The following is a 17,814-nucleotide window of genomic DNA, read 5'->3' on the forward strand; positions in this document are numbered from 1 at the left end:
CCAAGTAGGGTACAGTTGCACTTACCTGCTCAGGTTAGCAGTGGTGTTTTTCCACCGCTCTGCTCAGGACTACCTGTACTTTGGGTGGTCAGTATGACAGTATGAGGCTCATGATCACCATTAATGATGCAGAAAAAATAGGAGAACTTCCACTTTCACAGTTTTCAGAGGGTTTTTATGGCTACTGTTGCTGAGTCAGCATCTTAGCTCTAAAAGTGTGATAAGAAGCTTTATCTATCTACAGTATGTTTACACAACCATAAACATACAGTATCTCACAGATTTGGCTTATTGTCAATTAGTCTTGCTAAGCTTACCATTAGGGGCGTTGGATATTCAAATCTACACTGCTCTTTGCCTAAAGGGGACAGGCAGCCTATCAATGCATAGTTTCACTCCGCCTCAGACTCCCACAGTGTGATGCGCCTCAGGGCACATACAAATGAGAGGCTCAGAGTTACACTAAGCCTTACATCTGTCACTGAAACATCCTCGTCATTCTCTACAATAACAAGCCGCAGTATTAACGCAGCTTGTTTTAACATCCATGCTGGCTTTACAGCTGTGTGTGTAAAGTTTGTGACATCAAAACACTTATAAAAAGCACTGAAGCAGTCAAGTAATGGGGATCAGTAAACTTGACTTTGCTTCTGATGGGACTGCTCATGTGATGACTATGGTGAAATATTTCAGTTAGTGCTAGTATTAACTTAAATGTCCTAATACGTCAAACAACTGGTAGAAAATGAGACCTAGGAAGCGCAACTTGTGTCAACTTTTGCTGAAAAGTATCTAAATTTGCTGGTGTGACCTGGTGTGTCAGCAACCATCAAAGAGGCTAAGCGCTCCATTTTGTGTCAGTTAACACACAAATTGGTCCCTAATCCCTCCCATATTATGTTTCCAGTGGTCTTCTGTCACAACGCACGTGAGCGCCATTGCTCTTCTTCTGGGGATAACTGACAGGTGGTTCTCAGGTAAAACGGTGTCGGGTAATCTCAAACATCCTGACAATCGCTGCACGTCGCCCCCAGCAGACTGCAAAGCTCACGTATCTCCAAACTCACTCTGACACGTAGATGTTTAATCTGAGGTGTTGAAAAGTTTCTTCTGCCCCGGGGCTGTGTGTGTACGTATTAGTGTGTGAAAGCGGTGACTGTGGTTCTGTCTTTCTTTTTTGTGATGTGTTAGCAATCTCCTTGAGGCCATTTTAACACATGCTACTTCACCTATTCATGAGACCAAAGGCCGGCCCTTGTTATCAAAGACTTGACTCTACTCACTTATTGGCATGTACTCAGGAAAGACTGGGTGTATTGCTGCCTGTGCAGTTTAGGGTTTGGGATTATGCTTTGGCTTTGTGTGTTAATCTCACATCTTTGGATCAATAGGAAAAATACAACAAGCATAACAAAAGGTCCCACTATGAAATTTGATACAGTACAAAGCAACTCAATTTGCTTGGCTTGACGAAAAAAACTATAAAACTGTATTATCTGTACTTCTGAGACTAGGCACCCTATTAATCTTCAGATGAGCCCATACTGTTCTGCAGACTTCCACATTTTTGGGCTGATGGAGCTTTCATACTAGCACGGAGCCAGCTGACTTCCTGTTGGCTCTCTCTATACATGAATGAGATCAATTAAAAAAAATATGACGCTCAGTAAGATTTTGCAAATGGTATTGGACTGAATAGATCAAATTCGGACAATAAAAGATCCAGACAGTACATTTGTGGCCTAAACCGCTAGTGCGGCACGAACACTGACGATGAAGTAAAGGAGTTTGGCCACAACACCAAACTTAAATTGATGATTAAGGGTTAACATACTGTGAATTTATTTCATGCTTGTTCATTGGACAGACTACTGCGGGACGCGTTAAAGTTGTCAAGGAGCTTTAAGTGGGGATTGACAGTCTCTGGGACAATTTTTTTTTCCCAGTAAAAACTCTGTTACAACATGTTGTGTTTTCTAACACAGTAACTGTAGATGTGCTTAAATTTGCATGGTTAGCCTTCAGCGGATAATGTGACCTCTAGAGCGCTGCATGTGGTCGGTCACTGGAGCTAAACATTTGTTAGATGTTGATGGCCAGCAATCACAGGCTGTCAGCTTGTTAAAGGTGTAAGATTATCTATTTCTAAATGACAGTGGAATGACTAAATATCATTTTTCATATAATTTGCATGATGTCATCCATTATTTGGGAACCCCCTCACTTTTATCAGTATAGACTATGAAGTAAAGACTGTATAAAGTTCTACATTCAGTATTACTGTAAGTGCATTTAGATTACTGTATTAAGTCTAAAATCACTAGTCAATGGTGTAGGTTATTAAATAAAAATACAATAAAAATAAGTGAACAGGAAAAGAAAGAAGGACAAAACATAAGCACACATAGTTAGTGGTGAAGGTGCTGCATGCAGGTGCAGAGTGGCAGCATCCTTCCAACCATCCAGAGCACATCCTTTACCAGTGATGGATTTTATCAGCTCTTCAGTGTGTCGCTTTAAGCTCGTACAGGCCGGCAACAACTCCACTGAATGTTGTGCGTTCTGACTCTGCCCTGAGCATGAGGTTTCTCCTTTCAAATAAGACTCCTTCCTACTAAGTCTCTGGGACTTGACTGTGGGTTCTTTTTCCCTCCGAAGACTGAGACAAAGACCTCCTCAATTGTATTAGGGGGTTCTATATGTGAAACTGACATCTAACTCTATGCCCTCATCTTTCTACAGAGTGACATACATGCACGTGACGTATATTCAGAGAAGAAAAGTATAATAGTATTGCTTAGCCAATTTTTCATCGGGGTATTTAAGCAAATCTTAAGCACATTAAGTTGTATTTCCAAAATACTGAAAAGCCAGAACCCTGTATTTGTATTTGCAGGGAATGCTAGTGTAAGCAGCTGATCACGTTCAGTGCAGATAAAACTCAGGTTAAAGACAATTGTTGTCTGTCTAATTCATTTCACGATGCTCTGACCCGTGTATATTTTTAACCAGGATTCCATGGTGGTTATTCCTGTCCGGTGTGTGTGTGTGTGTGTGTGTGTGTGTGTGTGTGTGTGTGTGTGTGTGTGAGGTAGAGAAAGAGAGACAGGATCAACAGCTTGTCTGTCAGGTGTTGGTACTCACATTAGTCACTTAAAAACAAAGGATTCTGGGAAGCAACGATGGCTAACACAAAGAGCACCCAGACTCCACTAAGTGTCACCCGATCCCTTCTGCATGTGTGTGTGTGGGTAGATAAGTGTGTGTGGGTGTCTGTGCATGTGTGGTGGGGGGGTTTCTTTCTTTAGGGGATGAGGGCGCCTCATTGGCTGCCATGCTGGGGTCAAGCTGAGGTCAGGACATATGTGATGGATGGACCCATGTCTCTAGACTGCTGCGCTTCACCCTGTCCTCATCCTCTTCTGGGCCTCAGACCTGCTCAGGCTTCCTGGCTGTGCTCTCCTCTTTCGCATCTTTGTGTCACTCCAAAGCAGGACTGCTTCAAAAGACAAAAGGGAGCTTAAAGACAACTGCAGACAACTCCTTGAGGTGAGTTCTGTTGTACAGCTGTGGATGACCAGCGCTCCAGTCAGCCTTTGACCCTGCTTTCCTCGTCTTTGGAACTCTCTCATATCCCAGCTACCATCTCCGAACCAGCGTCGCATACCTGTACGTAGAAGCAGCAGGACAGAGAACCACTGACCACATGATGTCATCTCTCCTTTCCTTTCTCTCCTTCACTTCCTCCATCATACTGTCAATCCCTCCATCGGCTCTGCGCCTTTATTGGCACATAGAGACGCATGTCTGTCGATGGAGGAATTCATTTTGGCTGCCAATCACAACAGGGGAGTGGTCAATGAGCACAGACGTGCCAATACCTCAGCTAGCCTGATGAGTGACTTCTGTCTGTCCGCCTCTGCTTCTCTGGACAACTAGGACTTTCTGTCTGCTGCTGTGTGTATGTAGACAGAGTCCGTCTGTGTGAGAGTAGGAACGGTGTGTCTCACTTTCTTGGTTTGATTTTTGTTCCATGTTCAAACTGCGTCGACGTAGGACAGAGAACCATAGCTGACCATAAACAAACAACACCTAAGTTTTATCGATAAAAGCACAGTACGAACTGTGAAGGTGCACCCTGCAGAGGCCTATAAAGACTGACTACTTTCGTGATCATCTTTATTGGCCTTTGGTGACCTATGATTTTCTTTTATACTGGAGAATTGATGCATAACCCATAAAGCCATAAGGTTTGATACATATATTGACATGGCTTGGCCTATCTCTCTGTAAAAACATTTACTGCCTGTATTCCTCAACCTAGGTGGTTGTGTGTGTGTGTGTGTGTGTGTGTGTGCGCACGTGTGTGTGTTATTTGCACACAGGCAAACACACAGAGTCTTTGAGAAAATAAAATAAACAAGGCGGGCTGAGAGGCTTTAGAGGTTGAGAGACTCTGCGTCTCTGTCTGTGCGCGTGTGTTTGTGTGCCTGTGCATGCATGTGCCATCTTGTTCCTGACCTTAATATCTTCAAGCACCTGTATTTGTATTTGTTTATGTACAACCTCAAATGTTTTCCCCCCCTGTTCATGTCTGTGCCTGAAAGTGCGTGCGTGTGTGTTTCATAGACAAATACCTGCACACTCTCAGGTGCTGGTGGAATCTTGTTGTCAACTTTGCATCATGTCCCACTAATCATCTGTATCCAGTGGTAACTTCTGTTGAAATAAGTCACATTGTCGCAAGCTGCTTATGCCATAAGTGCTTTCACACAGTCTTAGAGTGAACAGGCATTGTGAAAAGTGTTAGAGAAGGATTTGCAGAGGATTTTCCAAGTTTTTTTGTCATGTTGCTGTAGACAGTAATCTTAAGCTTTAACCAACTGAAGCTCGGCTGTAGATGTATAAAAGGAATTTGAAGAGGTTAAATGGGCCCTGACAGGCTAAGTAATAAAGTCATTATTAGATGTTATTTATTACTATAATAGAAGCTCCTCAATGTTGTTATTGCGCAGAAAAGAAAACATAATATTAAATCAAAGTTAAGTCTGAGATGTGTTAAACATAGAGGAGTATTGTTAGCATTGAGATTCCATTGCTTTCTAAATGAAAAGCCCATTTTAATTTTTAAAGTCAGGTCCGTATGGGTCCGAATTTAACATTTCAAAATAAATGACAATACCATAAATATAAAATCTAAATAGAAAGTGCAAAAATATATATATATTTTTGCCCAACCGTAATTTTCTTTTCAGTATTTAAAAAAATGTGTTTTAAATAAGGAGTTCTCTCCTGTAATGCTGTGGCATTTAGTAAATTATTAAATTATATCTATGCTTGAAAATGCGAAAACCGTTTAAATTACATGGTCAATTTTTCTATGAAGTAAGCTACATGAATATTTTGAGTTTCAAAAACAGATTTTATTTATTTATTCATTTTGCCGTTTAGTTCACCCAGTTTTCCTGATGAAAATTCAGGGTAGTGTAATTGAGCTTCACTGTCAACTTTCATGTGAAAAGATAATGAAAAGTTTAATGTGACCTAAAAAATATGAATAAAAATCCTTATTTCTATACAATTTATTTGAAATGTGTGGTTGGCACAAAGCGCACGTGTATTTTAAGCCACATCAAGGACGCACATCTCCATCACACTGTGTCACCTTCTTAGGTCAGATGTTTTAAACGTGTATTCCTCCTTCACAAAGCCTTAATGGTTTGCGTCACACATCTGTCATCGCCCATGTGTTTATCTCAGGGCCTTAATGGGAACCATCAGCCGCGTTGGACCACATTTCGACAGTGGCACCGGTAGAAACGTCCTAATTTAACAAGCCTCAGATCCTTTTTAACGTTTAACACGGAGTCTAAAAGTGTTTCAGTCGGACAGGATCCTCGGAGCTGGCCTGTGACGGCGCTGTTGAAGGGGTTGTTTGCCCACTGTGGTCTGTAAACTGCTGTTTAGGTTTGAATGTGCCTGTGACAACAAACTCAAACAGTGACCGAGAGATGACCCCAGGGTTTCTTTTGTGGGTCGGCTGCGATTCTAATGCGCTCTGCGTGGCTCCAGCATAGCGCACAGGGGCCTGTGGAGGGAGAATGTGGAGCTTCAACTTCTTAGAACTGGGCTTCGGGGACCTTGTTGACTTTTAAAAAAAAACGTGTTCTGCGGATCCGACAGAGAAATTAACGTTTTCCAAACCACATGTTTAAATAAATTATAATAAACTTTCATGAGAAAATAATTTGTCAAATAATGTAATGTGTTGTTTGAATTTAAACAAAGTGTTAAAACTGGTTATTTGACTTTTACACAAACTTAAAAACAACATTTAGTATATTCATCTGTGTTCCAAATGACTTGGAACCATAGGTTTTATTTACGTTATTGGGATGGAGCTCTCCTTCCTAATCTAAAACATGCATTATTGTTCCGACTTAAATAAAAAGAATCGAGCACAGCAACAAGATTTTCCCTAAAATGTTCAAACACTCAAACAATTTATCCAATTAAAAATAATGAAGTGTGTCATTATTTAATGACAACATAAAATAAAATGTCACAGACACATTAAATTAGCACACTACCGACGACTTGTTAAAATTAAGATTGTAGTAGTTTCTGTGCCAAAAGAAAAAAACATTTTAATATTGATTTAAATATTTTGGATTTTATTTTGTTCCAAAATACAGATCTCTCACAAACAGACCCATGAGGAACAAGTCCGTGTTACCGACCTACTTCACTATTTGTACCGAAACACTCCTGATAACAAAATGAGGGAGTTTGCAGTAACTGAACTAATCTTGTTACTGGTTCATTCAATCTGAAGGCATGAAATCACACAGCGCAAAGAATTAACAATATCAAATGTAATAGAGGTGAAATTCATTTTTAAAAAGTTTATCTATAACTTATTTTTCCATCTCCATGTTAGTTTTTATTAATTAGACTGAGCCGCTGTGCTGCAGCCTCAGCTCCCACCGAGCAGGTCCTGCAGGTTGATTCAACTTAAAGGTGATTGTCCCTCATCATGAGTCTTAAGCAGTTTCCCTCTCACATGGGAACAATTTTGTTTTTATTTGCAAAGGAGAAAGAGTTAAATATAAGTAAACGTGAAAAATCTACAACAACACTGAGTGTCCAGATTAGAGTCACGTAGGTTAAGAAGCTGGAGAACTATCACTATATTTATTTTTGCTTAGAAGCTGATTTAAATATTTGGTACTCTCTTAATAGTCTTTGTTCCTAAATGTAGCATTTATAGTAGAGATTGAAATAATAGCTTCTGTTGAAGAAATATGACGGAGCCTATGTGCTATTCAGTGCTGCAAGCTTTCACTGTTCAGCTTATCATCAGGTGGGGATGATGACACCTCCGTGAAACTTGGAGAACTAAGGAGCTGACGCTGATATGAGCAGTGGGGCCTCATCCTTGTCGATAGTCCAACCTCGATGTTTTAATCAATAAGAGTTTCTTTTTTTTTTTTTGCCCCTCTCAATAAGCCGAGAGCTCGATAAGGTTGTCATCACAAACGACGCTGACGTCCGCGCCCTCATCTCCTCCGTGGATAAACGTGCCTTTATAATGCCAATATCTCTTTGCCCCCAGGGACGGGAGCGCGCACGGCCGCATACATTGAGAGACTCTGAAACACGTGTAGCTTCTCAGACGCCGGGAACGTGGACGGGGCTTTGCTTTTCTGTCTGTCGGGGACAACATAAATCTGATGGGTTTGCTTTAAAATCCTTTGAAACGAGCTTCTACGTCTGTCTTTCCCCAACACTTCACCCTCATCAATGACACAAAGCGTTTTTAAATGTAAACGCACTTTAATACACTATAATGATTAACCAGTAAACGTCTCCCTGGCCTAAAACATTGTGCATGTGCTCCTCTGGATTAAATAGATAACAGCCTGGGACAAACTGTACATGGTCATAAATGACCGGTCCACCAACTGATAAAACTCAGCGCCCCGTAAATAACACATGAGAGCATAAAGCATCATGGAAATCTCATACAGTAGACATTCAGACAATGGTGACACACAAACACGAGGGCCTACAGCACAGAAGTGACAGTGATTAAGGCGCAACTATAACAATTCACTCTATAACAATTAATACACGAGGTCATCTCGTTGATTGGGTGATGCCTAATTGGCGACATCCAGTGCAATCAAACTGGGCACAAGTTGGGCACGGTTGAGGTATTCGTGTGTGCAGCTTGTGACGTTACATTGGGAAATTCAGAAGCAGTAGTCAGGTGTGTGTGTCTGTGTGTGTGTGTGTGTGTGGATGGAGTTCATTTCTTTTGTAATTCTGGTGCAGTGCCTACCTTAGTGAAGTTTTAAAAGTATGTGGGCGCTTTTTAAAACCATTACCTATATTTGTTTTGACTGCAAGTCTCTTGTTCCTTTGAACGTAACACACAATATAAAACCCAGAAATACTAATTGTCCAAAGTTCCGCATAGTGCATTAAGTCATCATAAGTGTTCACATAAGCTATCCATCATTCAGAACTTTGGCTTCAATGCACCCCGCTGTGAGCGTAGGTATAGTTAGGGCGCCTGTGGCCCAGAGAGGTATAGAGACAGTTGATTCTTAATTGGAGGAGTAAGGATCAGCCCCGTTGGGTGACACCGTGGATGCGGGAGAAGGAGTAGAGGGAGCCGAGACAGATTTCTCTGATGCTGCATCGTCCATTTTTTCTTGAGTGAGCTCTCCCAGGTCAGAGGTTTCAGCTTTGGTCGGCAGTAGCCCCTCCTTCTCCCGCTTCTTCTGCTTCATCCTCCGGTTCTGGAACCAGATTTTCACCTGAGTCTCATTCAGCTGCAGCGCAGCGGCAATCTCTACACGTCGAGCTCGGGTCAGGTACTTGTTAAAGTGGAACTCTTTCTCCAACTCCGTTAGCTGCTTGGTGGTGAAGTTGGTCCGGACTGTGTTCGGCTGACCCCCATAGCCGTATTCCCCCGACCTTCCTACAGACAGAGAAACAAATCACGGTGAAATTTTATATTTAACATGTTTCTGCACCCAACACACGAGTCATTAGACAACCGCTTGTGGCTGGGAGCGACTTTTACGCAGCAGTCATTTAATGTCAATAACTCTGAAACATGATCTGATCTATATTAGGTCTAAAGGAACTCTGCTACTGTGTGCAATATAATGCTTCACTATAAAATGAGATGTATTGTCAGCTTTATGTCAACGCTTATAGCATATTAATTATGAAGTTGGCGCAATCAGTCATGAAGTGTCAAATCTGAACCTAACAGCGTGACTTATGCAGCTTTGATACCCTCGAGCTATTCACACTCACTCACATGGAAAACATGTTAAAGCTTAAAGAGTTTGGATCAGTTATAATCCAGACCTGATTGCAGACATAATATATAGACACTCTTGCCACTGACATAGTACCCACCTGTTTTTGGTGGGTTCCTCTTGACTTTCATCCAGTCGAAGGTCTGTGCAGAAGATGCGCCCTCTGATAGAGGTGAACAACACGACTCCAGGTGAGCCGCATGCAGAGGTGACAGCGGGTTTGAGCACCCGGGAAAAGGGGTTGTTTGCTCGTGCCCGCCGCCATAGGCAGCATGGGCATACTGCAGCTGACCCAGGGGGGCGGCACTGTAACCTTGGCGATGCTGAGAGACCACGGAAGAGGAGATGTTACCCGAGTACATCAGTGGGCCGCACTGGGGGAATCCTGGTGTGGAGTCTACTTCCTGGTTCAGAGTGTAGTGGTTATACGTAGCACAGAAACTTTGGGGTCCATAGCTGGAGCTGCAGGCCGGGTGGGGCCCATAGGCGAGACCTAGAGAGCTCACTGTGGACTGGTATGACGACCCGGGCTGGTGAGAGATGCCGTCAGGGGACGCCCTGCTTTCAATAAAGCGGTCATCCGCCCCGCAGTTGTTGACAGTGAGCGCGCAGGACTGGAAAGTTGTAATCCCGTGGTCCGAGTGGAAAGCCCTGACCGAGCATGAACCACCTTCACCGCTCATCACCGAATAGTCGAAGAAGCTGCTCATTGTAGCATTGCTCTACCGGGGCCGAGGGACCGTCCGCTCTACAGACACCCTCTGATCTCTCACTCTCTCCCCTCTTACCCCGAGTGACCGTGCCAACCTTTACCTATACTCTGGTCTTATCAGAGGAAGGAGGGGGGCGCACGGCCCGATATCAATGAACGGGCGTTGTCACGTGAGCCCGGGTCAGCCAGTCAGGTACTTGTCCTTATCCCCTTAGCCGGTGACAGATTGGTGTTTGAGTGGCTATTTAAATTCCAGGCGCTCGTCGATCAAGGTGACGCGCGTCGCCACTAATGTATTGGCCAAGCAAACAATGAGCTGGGAGGCAGACGGCGGTGGACAGCTCGGGGGTCGCATGAGGAGCCGGGAACCGAGAACACGGCGTCTTCTAACCCTGGCTGTGCACTCTCCAACCCGGGGAAAAGATTAACGTCTCACCCCCTGGGCGACCTCTCCACGAGGACCACCTAGCACTTTGACCTCAGGTACTGTATTTTTGGAATAGACAGGAGAACGGACGTGTGTGCGCATGTGTGTTGGCGGGCACGCGGCTGTGCGTGCCTGTAGAGCCGTGATGTCATATGTGTAATAGTGTCATTGTCTCCTAGACAGATGTATGGCTCAGTGTCACTGCCACAGGCTATCAGTGTCCCATTCCGATGCGAAGTGTTTCACGCTTTAACACTGGGAGGGATTTACTCAGCAAATATTGCCACAGTTTGACTGACACACACAGAAAGTACTTTTGTTCAGTCAAAGAGAGCTCTTTCATAACTTTGTCACCCCCATCAAGGTCGCATTAGAAATGTTCGGCTGCTTTTCACTTCTTGTGGGGAGGTCACAGGTGATGTGCCGACAAGTGCAACATATTAAACACCAAGATGATGTGGTATTAATTTTTTTTTTTTTTTCACTCAGGGTCATGGGGTCTGCTATCAACCCTGCTCTCATCCCACAATGTATTCATTATGCACGTATAGTGATCAAATGATTCCATAATGTGGGGGCCCATCGTAGAGCTCTTAATGTGCCCGTAGCCTGAGGTGAGAACGTGGGCTGATTATCCTGTTAAGTTCATCAAATAAAGCTGCTGGAGAAATTAATGGCAACGAGAAGCGGCGTCGAGAAGGGGAGAGGGGTTTGTGTGCGTGGGAGAGCTGCGGCAGCGAAAAGCTGTGTGCGGGACTCAGGAAGGGAGAAGAGAGAGGGGGAGGGCTGAGGAGGAGGAAGGGAAGAAGGAAGAGGAAAAGGAGAGGATCAGATGGAGATGGAGAGACGAGCGCCCCCAACGGTCTAACACGGAAAAATATTTACACTGTGGCACCCAAGAAGTAGAAAGTAACTATGAACGTTCATTCACGTACAATGCAGTATGTTTTATTGAGGTGCTTGTACTATATTTGAGTATTTGAGTTGAGTGTGCAGTTTACACCAAGCTGTTGTAACCTAATGCTTACATGTTATTAGTATAACAAATACATATGGTGACAACATATGGGAGTTTTACTTTTGGTGTTTCCAGTATACAACATCTGGTGGTTTTAATGTTATGGTGAACAGAGGTCAGTATCACTGGCACATGTGCAACAGGCTGTCATCCACTGTGTGTTCTCAGCCCTGTCCGCCACAACATTAAAACCACCAGGTGCACATAATGTCGCGGCCGATCCTCTTCTCATGCAAGAGCTTCATTTGCATTGGGGCATTTCTACAGTGAGCTACTTTCATAAAAGGGGCAACTTCACCAGAACGGACTTTCTAGGAAGGATATAGCTGCAGAAAGAGAGTAGAAGCAGTTTTCTCGTAAGATTTGAGACCCTAGTTAAAGTTTTCATCACTACAAACTCGTGGGATATTAACGAGAGTAAAGAGGTGATGCAAGTTCCCACCAGCGTAAAAAAAAAAGAAAAAAAAAAGCGCAGTGGGGTCAATACTACACCCCCACCCCCCCCACCCCCCTTCCTTCTCTCGTCCTCCCAGCTGCCTCTGCAGCAGTAGTGAGTGGGCGCAGTGGATCCTGCCTTTCGCCAGGCCGTGGAGGGCTCTTGGCTCTTTGTGTGAACACATGTGCGCAGAAAAGGCGCGCTGTCTCGGAATGATTTGGTTATACTGGCCCTGTGGTTAGTCAGAGTGCAGGAGTGCACGACACCCCCCCCCCTCTGTCCCCCTCCTTAAACACACACACACACACACACGAACGCCAGTTACCCAGTAGGCTAATGTTCAACCAGTCAATTGGCTTCTTATGGCTTCCAGATTATTCGATAAACCGCTGAGCACTGGTGCTTATGAATTTCACATGTGTAGATGAGTTTCTGAATCGATCCGCGGAGGCCTGCATCAACCGGTGGTTATTTTTGCTGTTCTGGGGAGCAGCGCTGTTAAAGTGGAATAGCCTATTGAGTCGTGCTGTGCATGAGCTAATAACTGATTCCTATAAGCCAACTCCAAGTGCAATATAATAGAGCAGGGGCCATTCATAATCCTTGCATCGAAGTCAGGCTTGTTACTACCAATGCAACACTAAGTGCTGCTCCGATAATGTTGTAGAAAAACACACACACTCTTATGATAAAGCAAGCCAAATATTGCACAATGAGTCCTCGCTGCATAAACGAGCTATATTTAGTATCTATGTCTGATAAATCACATGTAGTCCACAAGTAGTCTGTTTTGAGTTTGGACTACTTTTTAAGCACACGGGGGGGGAAAAGAGTGCAGCTTCATAACCTTAGCAGGCTGCTACTGCTGCCGCCGAGCCAGAGCCGTGTTTAAACAAGCTATAAAAATGAATTATTACCACACGCATGCAGAGACTCAGCCCCCTTTTAGCCCAGGAATTGGGGAGTCCCATATGAAAATGTAAGTGGGGTTTTATTTGTGCACATTACGCCACAATTGGTCTCCTTAATGTCCGTCTCATTCATGCCACGGAGTGATTTATGAGCTCCTGAAGGCAAACATAGCTCGGGTATTCGCCTGCAACATGCACACAATGTTAAGAATCCTGTCATGCTAAGATCTGGTGCCGGCGTATTTGCTTTTTTATCAACAAACTATGAAGTTTGAAGGTGGCAATTAAAATAATCTATTTTAGTGTTTGTGAAGGTACCATAAAATAGTGCCAACCTTTCTGTTAGGGGTTTAAAAAGTTATTCAGCTAAACAAATGCTACTGTTTGGGTGTATAATTTCTGAATAAGCTGCTAATTGGCAGATAATTAGCAGTCATTTTATATCATTAAAAAAAGTTTTAGTACCAAAGTCTTAAACAGCAAATTAAACTACCTTAGTGTTTATTTTGGAAAATGACACACTTAAAGTGTTCCAGTAAAGTCTTCTATAAATGTATATTTATAAATTAAATGCTCTAATAAAAGTCCAACTCAAACATGTGTTTTAACAACTCACTGCGGACCAGACATTTATATTCATTGCCAACCTGTTGTTGAATTTGCATAACGTCTACATCTCTCGACGCCCTGCTTCTTTTATTTTGCATAGTGTCTACATTAAACTTTCACGCAAGCATATTTAACAGAATAATAAAAAAAAAAAAGAAACGACTCCAAACACCAGAAGAAAGATTGTAGCAAGTTAATTGTATTCTAACAAAAATATCCAAGACATTGGAAGCTATACAAAAATAAAAATGACCAGGTTCCATAGGCCTAATACTGTATAATTATTCACATACACTCATAATTTCCATTCCAAGAGATCAGTTTGTTATGGTAACTACAAGTCACGTTTGAGTGGAGCTATTTAAGTGATTTCGTGTCATCCTTACCTTGAATTAATCGTCAAGTCAAATATCAACAGAATAAATGTGCCGAAATACAAATAACATCAGAGTTAATACCATCGTAGCCAGATATTTATTGTCCAGGGAGAGAAAAAAAAAAGTTATTCTGATTGATTTCAGTTAATAGTTTAGATGCTGCAGGTCGATTGTAGTTAGTGACTCTGAAAAAAAATAGAAACTGTCCGTAGAAATGTCCACGGGGCTGTCCAGAGACTCTGACAAGCTCGGCGAGGCCGCGTCGGAGAGCTGTAGGCAGGAATCCGAGGAGAAAGGTTGAAAATCGTGTATAGAAACATCCAGGGCCGGGGGACTGTCGCCATTGTCCGGGCCAGATGCCGAGCCCGGGCCCATTGTTGACATGCAGCCCGGAACAGTGGGTGACGGGTTGGGAAAATGTTTCAGATTTTTGTCATTGCTGTTCAGCGGCGCAGCAGCAAAGCTCGCCGTCTCTCCATTGTGGAGCTGCTGCGTGGAGCCGAGAGAGTTGTTCTGAAAGGAGCAGGTATCTCTCTCAAGCAGGGCCCCGCTCCGCTCGTACAGGGGGGGCTCGTCCTCTTCCTCGCTGTGGATGCCGTCCTCGGCTCCCGGCCCTTTCCCCTCCCCGTTGTGGTTCTCCTTACTCTGGGTCTGCCGCTTGTGCTTCATGCGCCGGTTCTGGAACCAGACTTTGACCTGCCTCTCGGTCAGGTCCAGCAGGGCCGCTATTTCCACCCTCCTCGGTCGGCACAGATACTTGTTGAAGTGGAACTCTTTCTCCAGCTCCAGCAGCTGTGTGTTGGTGTACGCTGTCCTCAGCCGACGGGAGCCCCCTCCTCCCCCACCGCTCTCCACAATCTCAGGCGAGCCTGGAGAATAAGCAGCACGGTAGCATGGGATTAAAAATGTGGGACACTAAAACAGTTACATAACCCCACTGTGCGTGAATCTAACGCTGTGGCTGTCACAAACAAGAAGAGAGTGGCCTGGAACACGCTGCAGCAAAATGGCCGCTGGAGCTACTGACCCAAGCTCATAGCCTGTGCACCATCTACATAAAATTAATTCTGCATAAAGATGCTCATCAGATTGTTTTAGGTATAACATGAGCTCCAGTGTGAGCACGAAGCAAACACGGTGCAGTGGAAAAGCAGTGAGGTCCAGGCTGTTGTGGGATACTAATGAATGCTCCAGCTGCCCTCTTCGGCAACGGCACTCCATCACTCTTCATTACTGTCACACATCAAAACTATGCTACGGCTAGGGGAATAAATCATCTTACATCACCAAACTTTACCCAAACTTTTTTTTTTTTTCTTGGTTCATTCACAATCACAGCAAAGTAATAACGATTAATCTGTCAGATTAAAACCATTATTGCCCCTTTTTCTTGGGAATAGGCCTGTGTGCTCGGTTCTGGTTTAACTACAGACACTGAACACTTTATTTTTTGCAGCTTCTGTAATCACCCACCTTTCGGAGAGAAGCACACAGATCCATTGGAGATGGTGGTAGCGGTGGAGGTCGGCAGGTGGTTCCTCTTGGAAGCTTTCTTCTCCCGCATCCACGGGTACTCCGGGGGTAAGGAGGCGGTGGGCAGCTGGCTGCATCCGTCGGGGCTGTGTCTGGGCCGGCCGTGCCGCGGATGGCTGCCCGGATTCAGGCTGGGAATGGTCTGCTCAAAGGGAGGAGGAATCAGTGTCGGGCGTGAAAGCGTCGAGCTCTTGATTGATGAACTTTGAAATGAATCAGCGACAGGGGGGAAAGATGTCAGGCACTCAGCAAGCGACGGCTGACTATTGATAAAACCGCTCTCTCGCTCGAATTCGTAATTCATCTCCGCTCCCTGAGAGCCGAGGAAAGTTTGCACGCGTGTTTTTATAAATGTTGCGGCTCAGTGAGGACGAGGAAGAAAAAAACATTTAAAAAATCTCCTGGTGGGGTTTTTTCTATTTCACTGATTACGGCCGTATGGTGACCGAGCTACTATTAAACTATTGAATTCATGGAGACAAGGTTGAAATTGGACCGAATTGCCTGTCACATGATTACCTCTGCCCAATGACAATTTGGGGTTTAATCAAAAGAAGCCACTGTCTGCCTGATTGATCCAAAAACTCAGATGAAGAACGCGTCGCTCGGCTAGGGGACGACTGTTTTTATTTACATCTTTGTCTGCTCAGTTTATCCTCCTCTAGCCCTTCCAGTCCAGTCCACTAAGCTACAAAATGTGTTTTTTAAGAATGGCTGACGCTCTCTATTACAAGGAAGGAGCCCAGCCTAGGGTGCGCGGATTCGTGCACTCCTCTTTCTCGTATTGTTTGAGGATGTCAGTCGAGAACGCCCCCACCACCAACGCACACACAGACACACATTTCACGCCAGTAGCTATGTATGCAGGCAAGAGTCAGACTTCAGAAGTGGGGAAAGAAAAAAAAAAACCCACCCTAAAAACTGATATCGAGACACCTCGGCAGGAACAAACCAACAACAATTCAGTGAGTGCAGACTCCAGAATAGATGTGATTCTGCAAAGATGCGTAATAATGAAATATGCAGCGCATCCACTGACATGTGTTGCAATAAAAAGAGCATTCATTACGTTAATACTGACAGATATGACACCTTCAGACCATTTCATCACACAGCAGCAGTTTAGCATTCACAGATAGCGTGCAGAACCCCACTCACAAACACTAATGTTTTATTATGTCATAATAAAACATATGTGCAGATATGATATTGAAGATCGTGGCTCTTTTCGTTTATTCCACAAAAGGTCGGTTTTATAACGAGGTCAAGCTCGCCCATGTGTACCAATAAACAAAGGGTTAAACACACAAGCACTCCTTCTTTTTGTCAAACTGTCCAACTAAAGCTGTATTTGAAATAGCTGCTATCCCAAGAAGGACTTTTAAAATGTTAAAAAAATGGGGATGCCCAAGACAAGACCAGAGTGTTCAGGGGTTAGCAGTTGCTACAATGCCAAGAAAGACTTTGCACTGTATTTCCAGTATTAATTCTACATGGTATGACAGTGGAGCAAACACTAACACAGTTACACTCGAACATTGACAACGAAATTCATCTGCAGCGTTATTGTGCAGATGTTTTTTTGAATGGCTGTTCCCTGCAGTGTTTGGTTTTGTAGTTCTTCCAGAATAATCTGTGAAAGCCACATTCGGGATGTTTTTCATCAAGCAGTGCATGTTGTATTTTCATTCAAAAAAAGAAAAAATGGTTTTGGTGAGTAAGAGAGAGGAAGAAGAGAAGTGGTAGGCCTCTCTCAGTTTGTTGCTTATACACCAAACAAAGAGTCCTGGAAGCCTGTGCGCGATCAATCTTACTCGCCAAAAGGTCTGACAGCTCGGTGCCCTCACAACACATTTAAGGCTTCTAACTCTCCCCCGGATCAAATGCAGCCAGGAAGCGGCGAGAAACACTGGCCACTCAGATTAGAACCAGTTTCTGTTCGCAGTTATAGCCCATGCTGTCGCTGGAGGGCTGTTTTAGAAGATAAATAAGAATCCAGCTTCACAAGATGCGACCATTTCCTTTTTGGAGGAAGGCTGTAATGCGCCAACGGTGAGTAGCGCGAAGCAGCTTCTCCACCTGGCTTTTATCTTTGGATTGTGTGGCCGCGATTTCCACAACGACGTGTGTTTGTCGTTTAGGTGGACGCGCAGGTTTGTAAGCGGACTAGACTGTGTGGCGAGGGACAGAGTTGCTAGGGGAAGAGATGGATGGCTTTTTTGGAATTACGCACAGGCTTTGTGTGCAAGGAAAAGAGTGGGTGGCGGCATTTGGTGGAGCTCAGCCTGTCCTACACACTTGTCTTTGCAGCAGGATTGATTTAAGAGCACTTTCCCACGGATGGAAATGTAACGAAACAAATACAACGCTTCTGTTTGTGTTAAAACGTTATTTGTGCGCTACCTGTGTATAGCGCATGTGGGTCAAATCAGTGCCTTGCTGTGCGTGCGTGT

The 17,814-nt window shown here is 44.0% G+C and overlaps 2 protein-coding genes across 2 annotated transcripts; both read right to left on the reverse strand.

Moving 5' to 3' along the window:
• Positions 1-8,612: 8,612 nt before the first annotated feature.
• hoxa1a (homeobox A1a) lies at positions 8,613-10,051 on the reverse strand. Its single transcript, XM_026347747.1, has 2 exons — positions 9,439-10,051; positions 8,613-8,989 (listed from the first exon to the last, which is right to left on the reverse strand). Exons 1-2 carry the CDS (start codon positions 10,046-10,048, stop codon positions 8,613-8,615), a joined length of 987 nt encoding a protein of 328 aa, XP_026203532.1. The 5' UTR covers positions 10,049-10,051.
• Positions 10,052-13,629: 3,578 nt separating this feature from the next.
• LOC113153847 (homeobox protein Hox-A2a) lies at positions 13,630-17,768 on the reverse strand. The gene is made up of 2 exons (XM_026347718.1): positions 15,302-17,768; positions 13,630-14,697 (listed from the first exon to the last, which is right to left on the reverse strand). The coding sequence occupies exons 1-2, from the start codon at positions 15,663-15,665 to the stop codon at positions 13,973-13,975; spliced, it is 1,089 nt and encodes a 362-aa protein (XP_026203503.1). The 5' UTR covers positions 15,666-17,768; the 3' UTR covers positions 13,630-13,972.
• Positions 17,769-17,814: the final 46 nt, after the last annotated feature.

This window comes from Anabas testudineus, chromosome 11, assembly GCF_900324465.2.
Source record: "Anabas testudineus chromosome 11, fAnaTes1.2, whole genome shotgun sequence".
Lineage (NCBI taxonomy): Eukaryota > Metazoa > Chordata > Actinopteri > Anabantiformes > Anabantidae > Anabas > Anabas testudineus.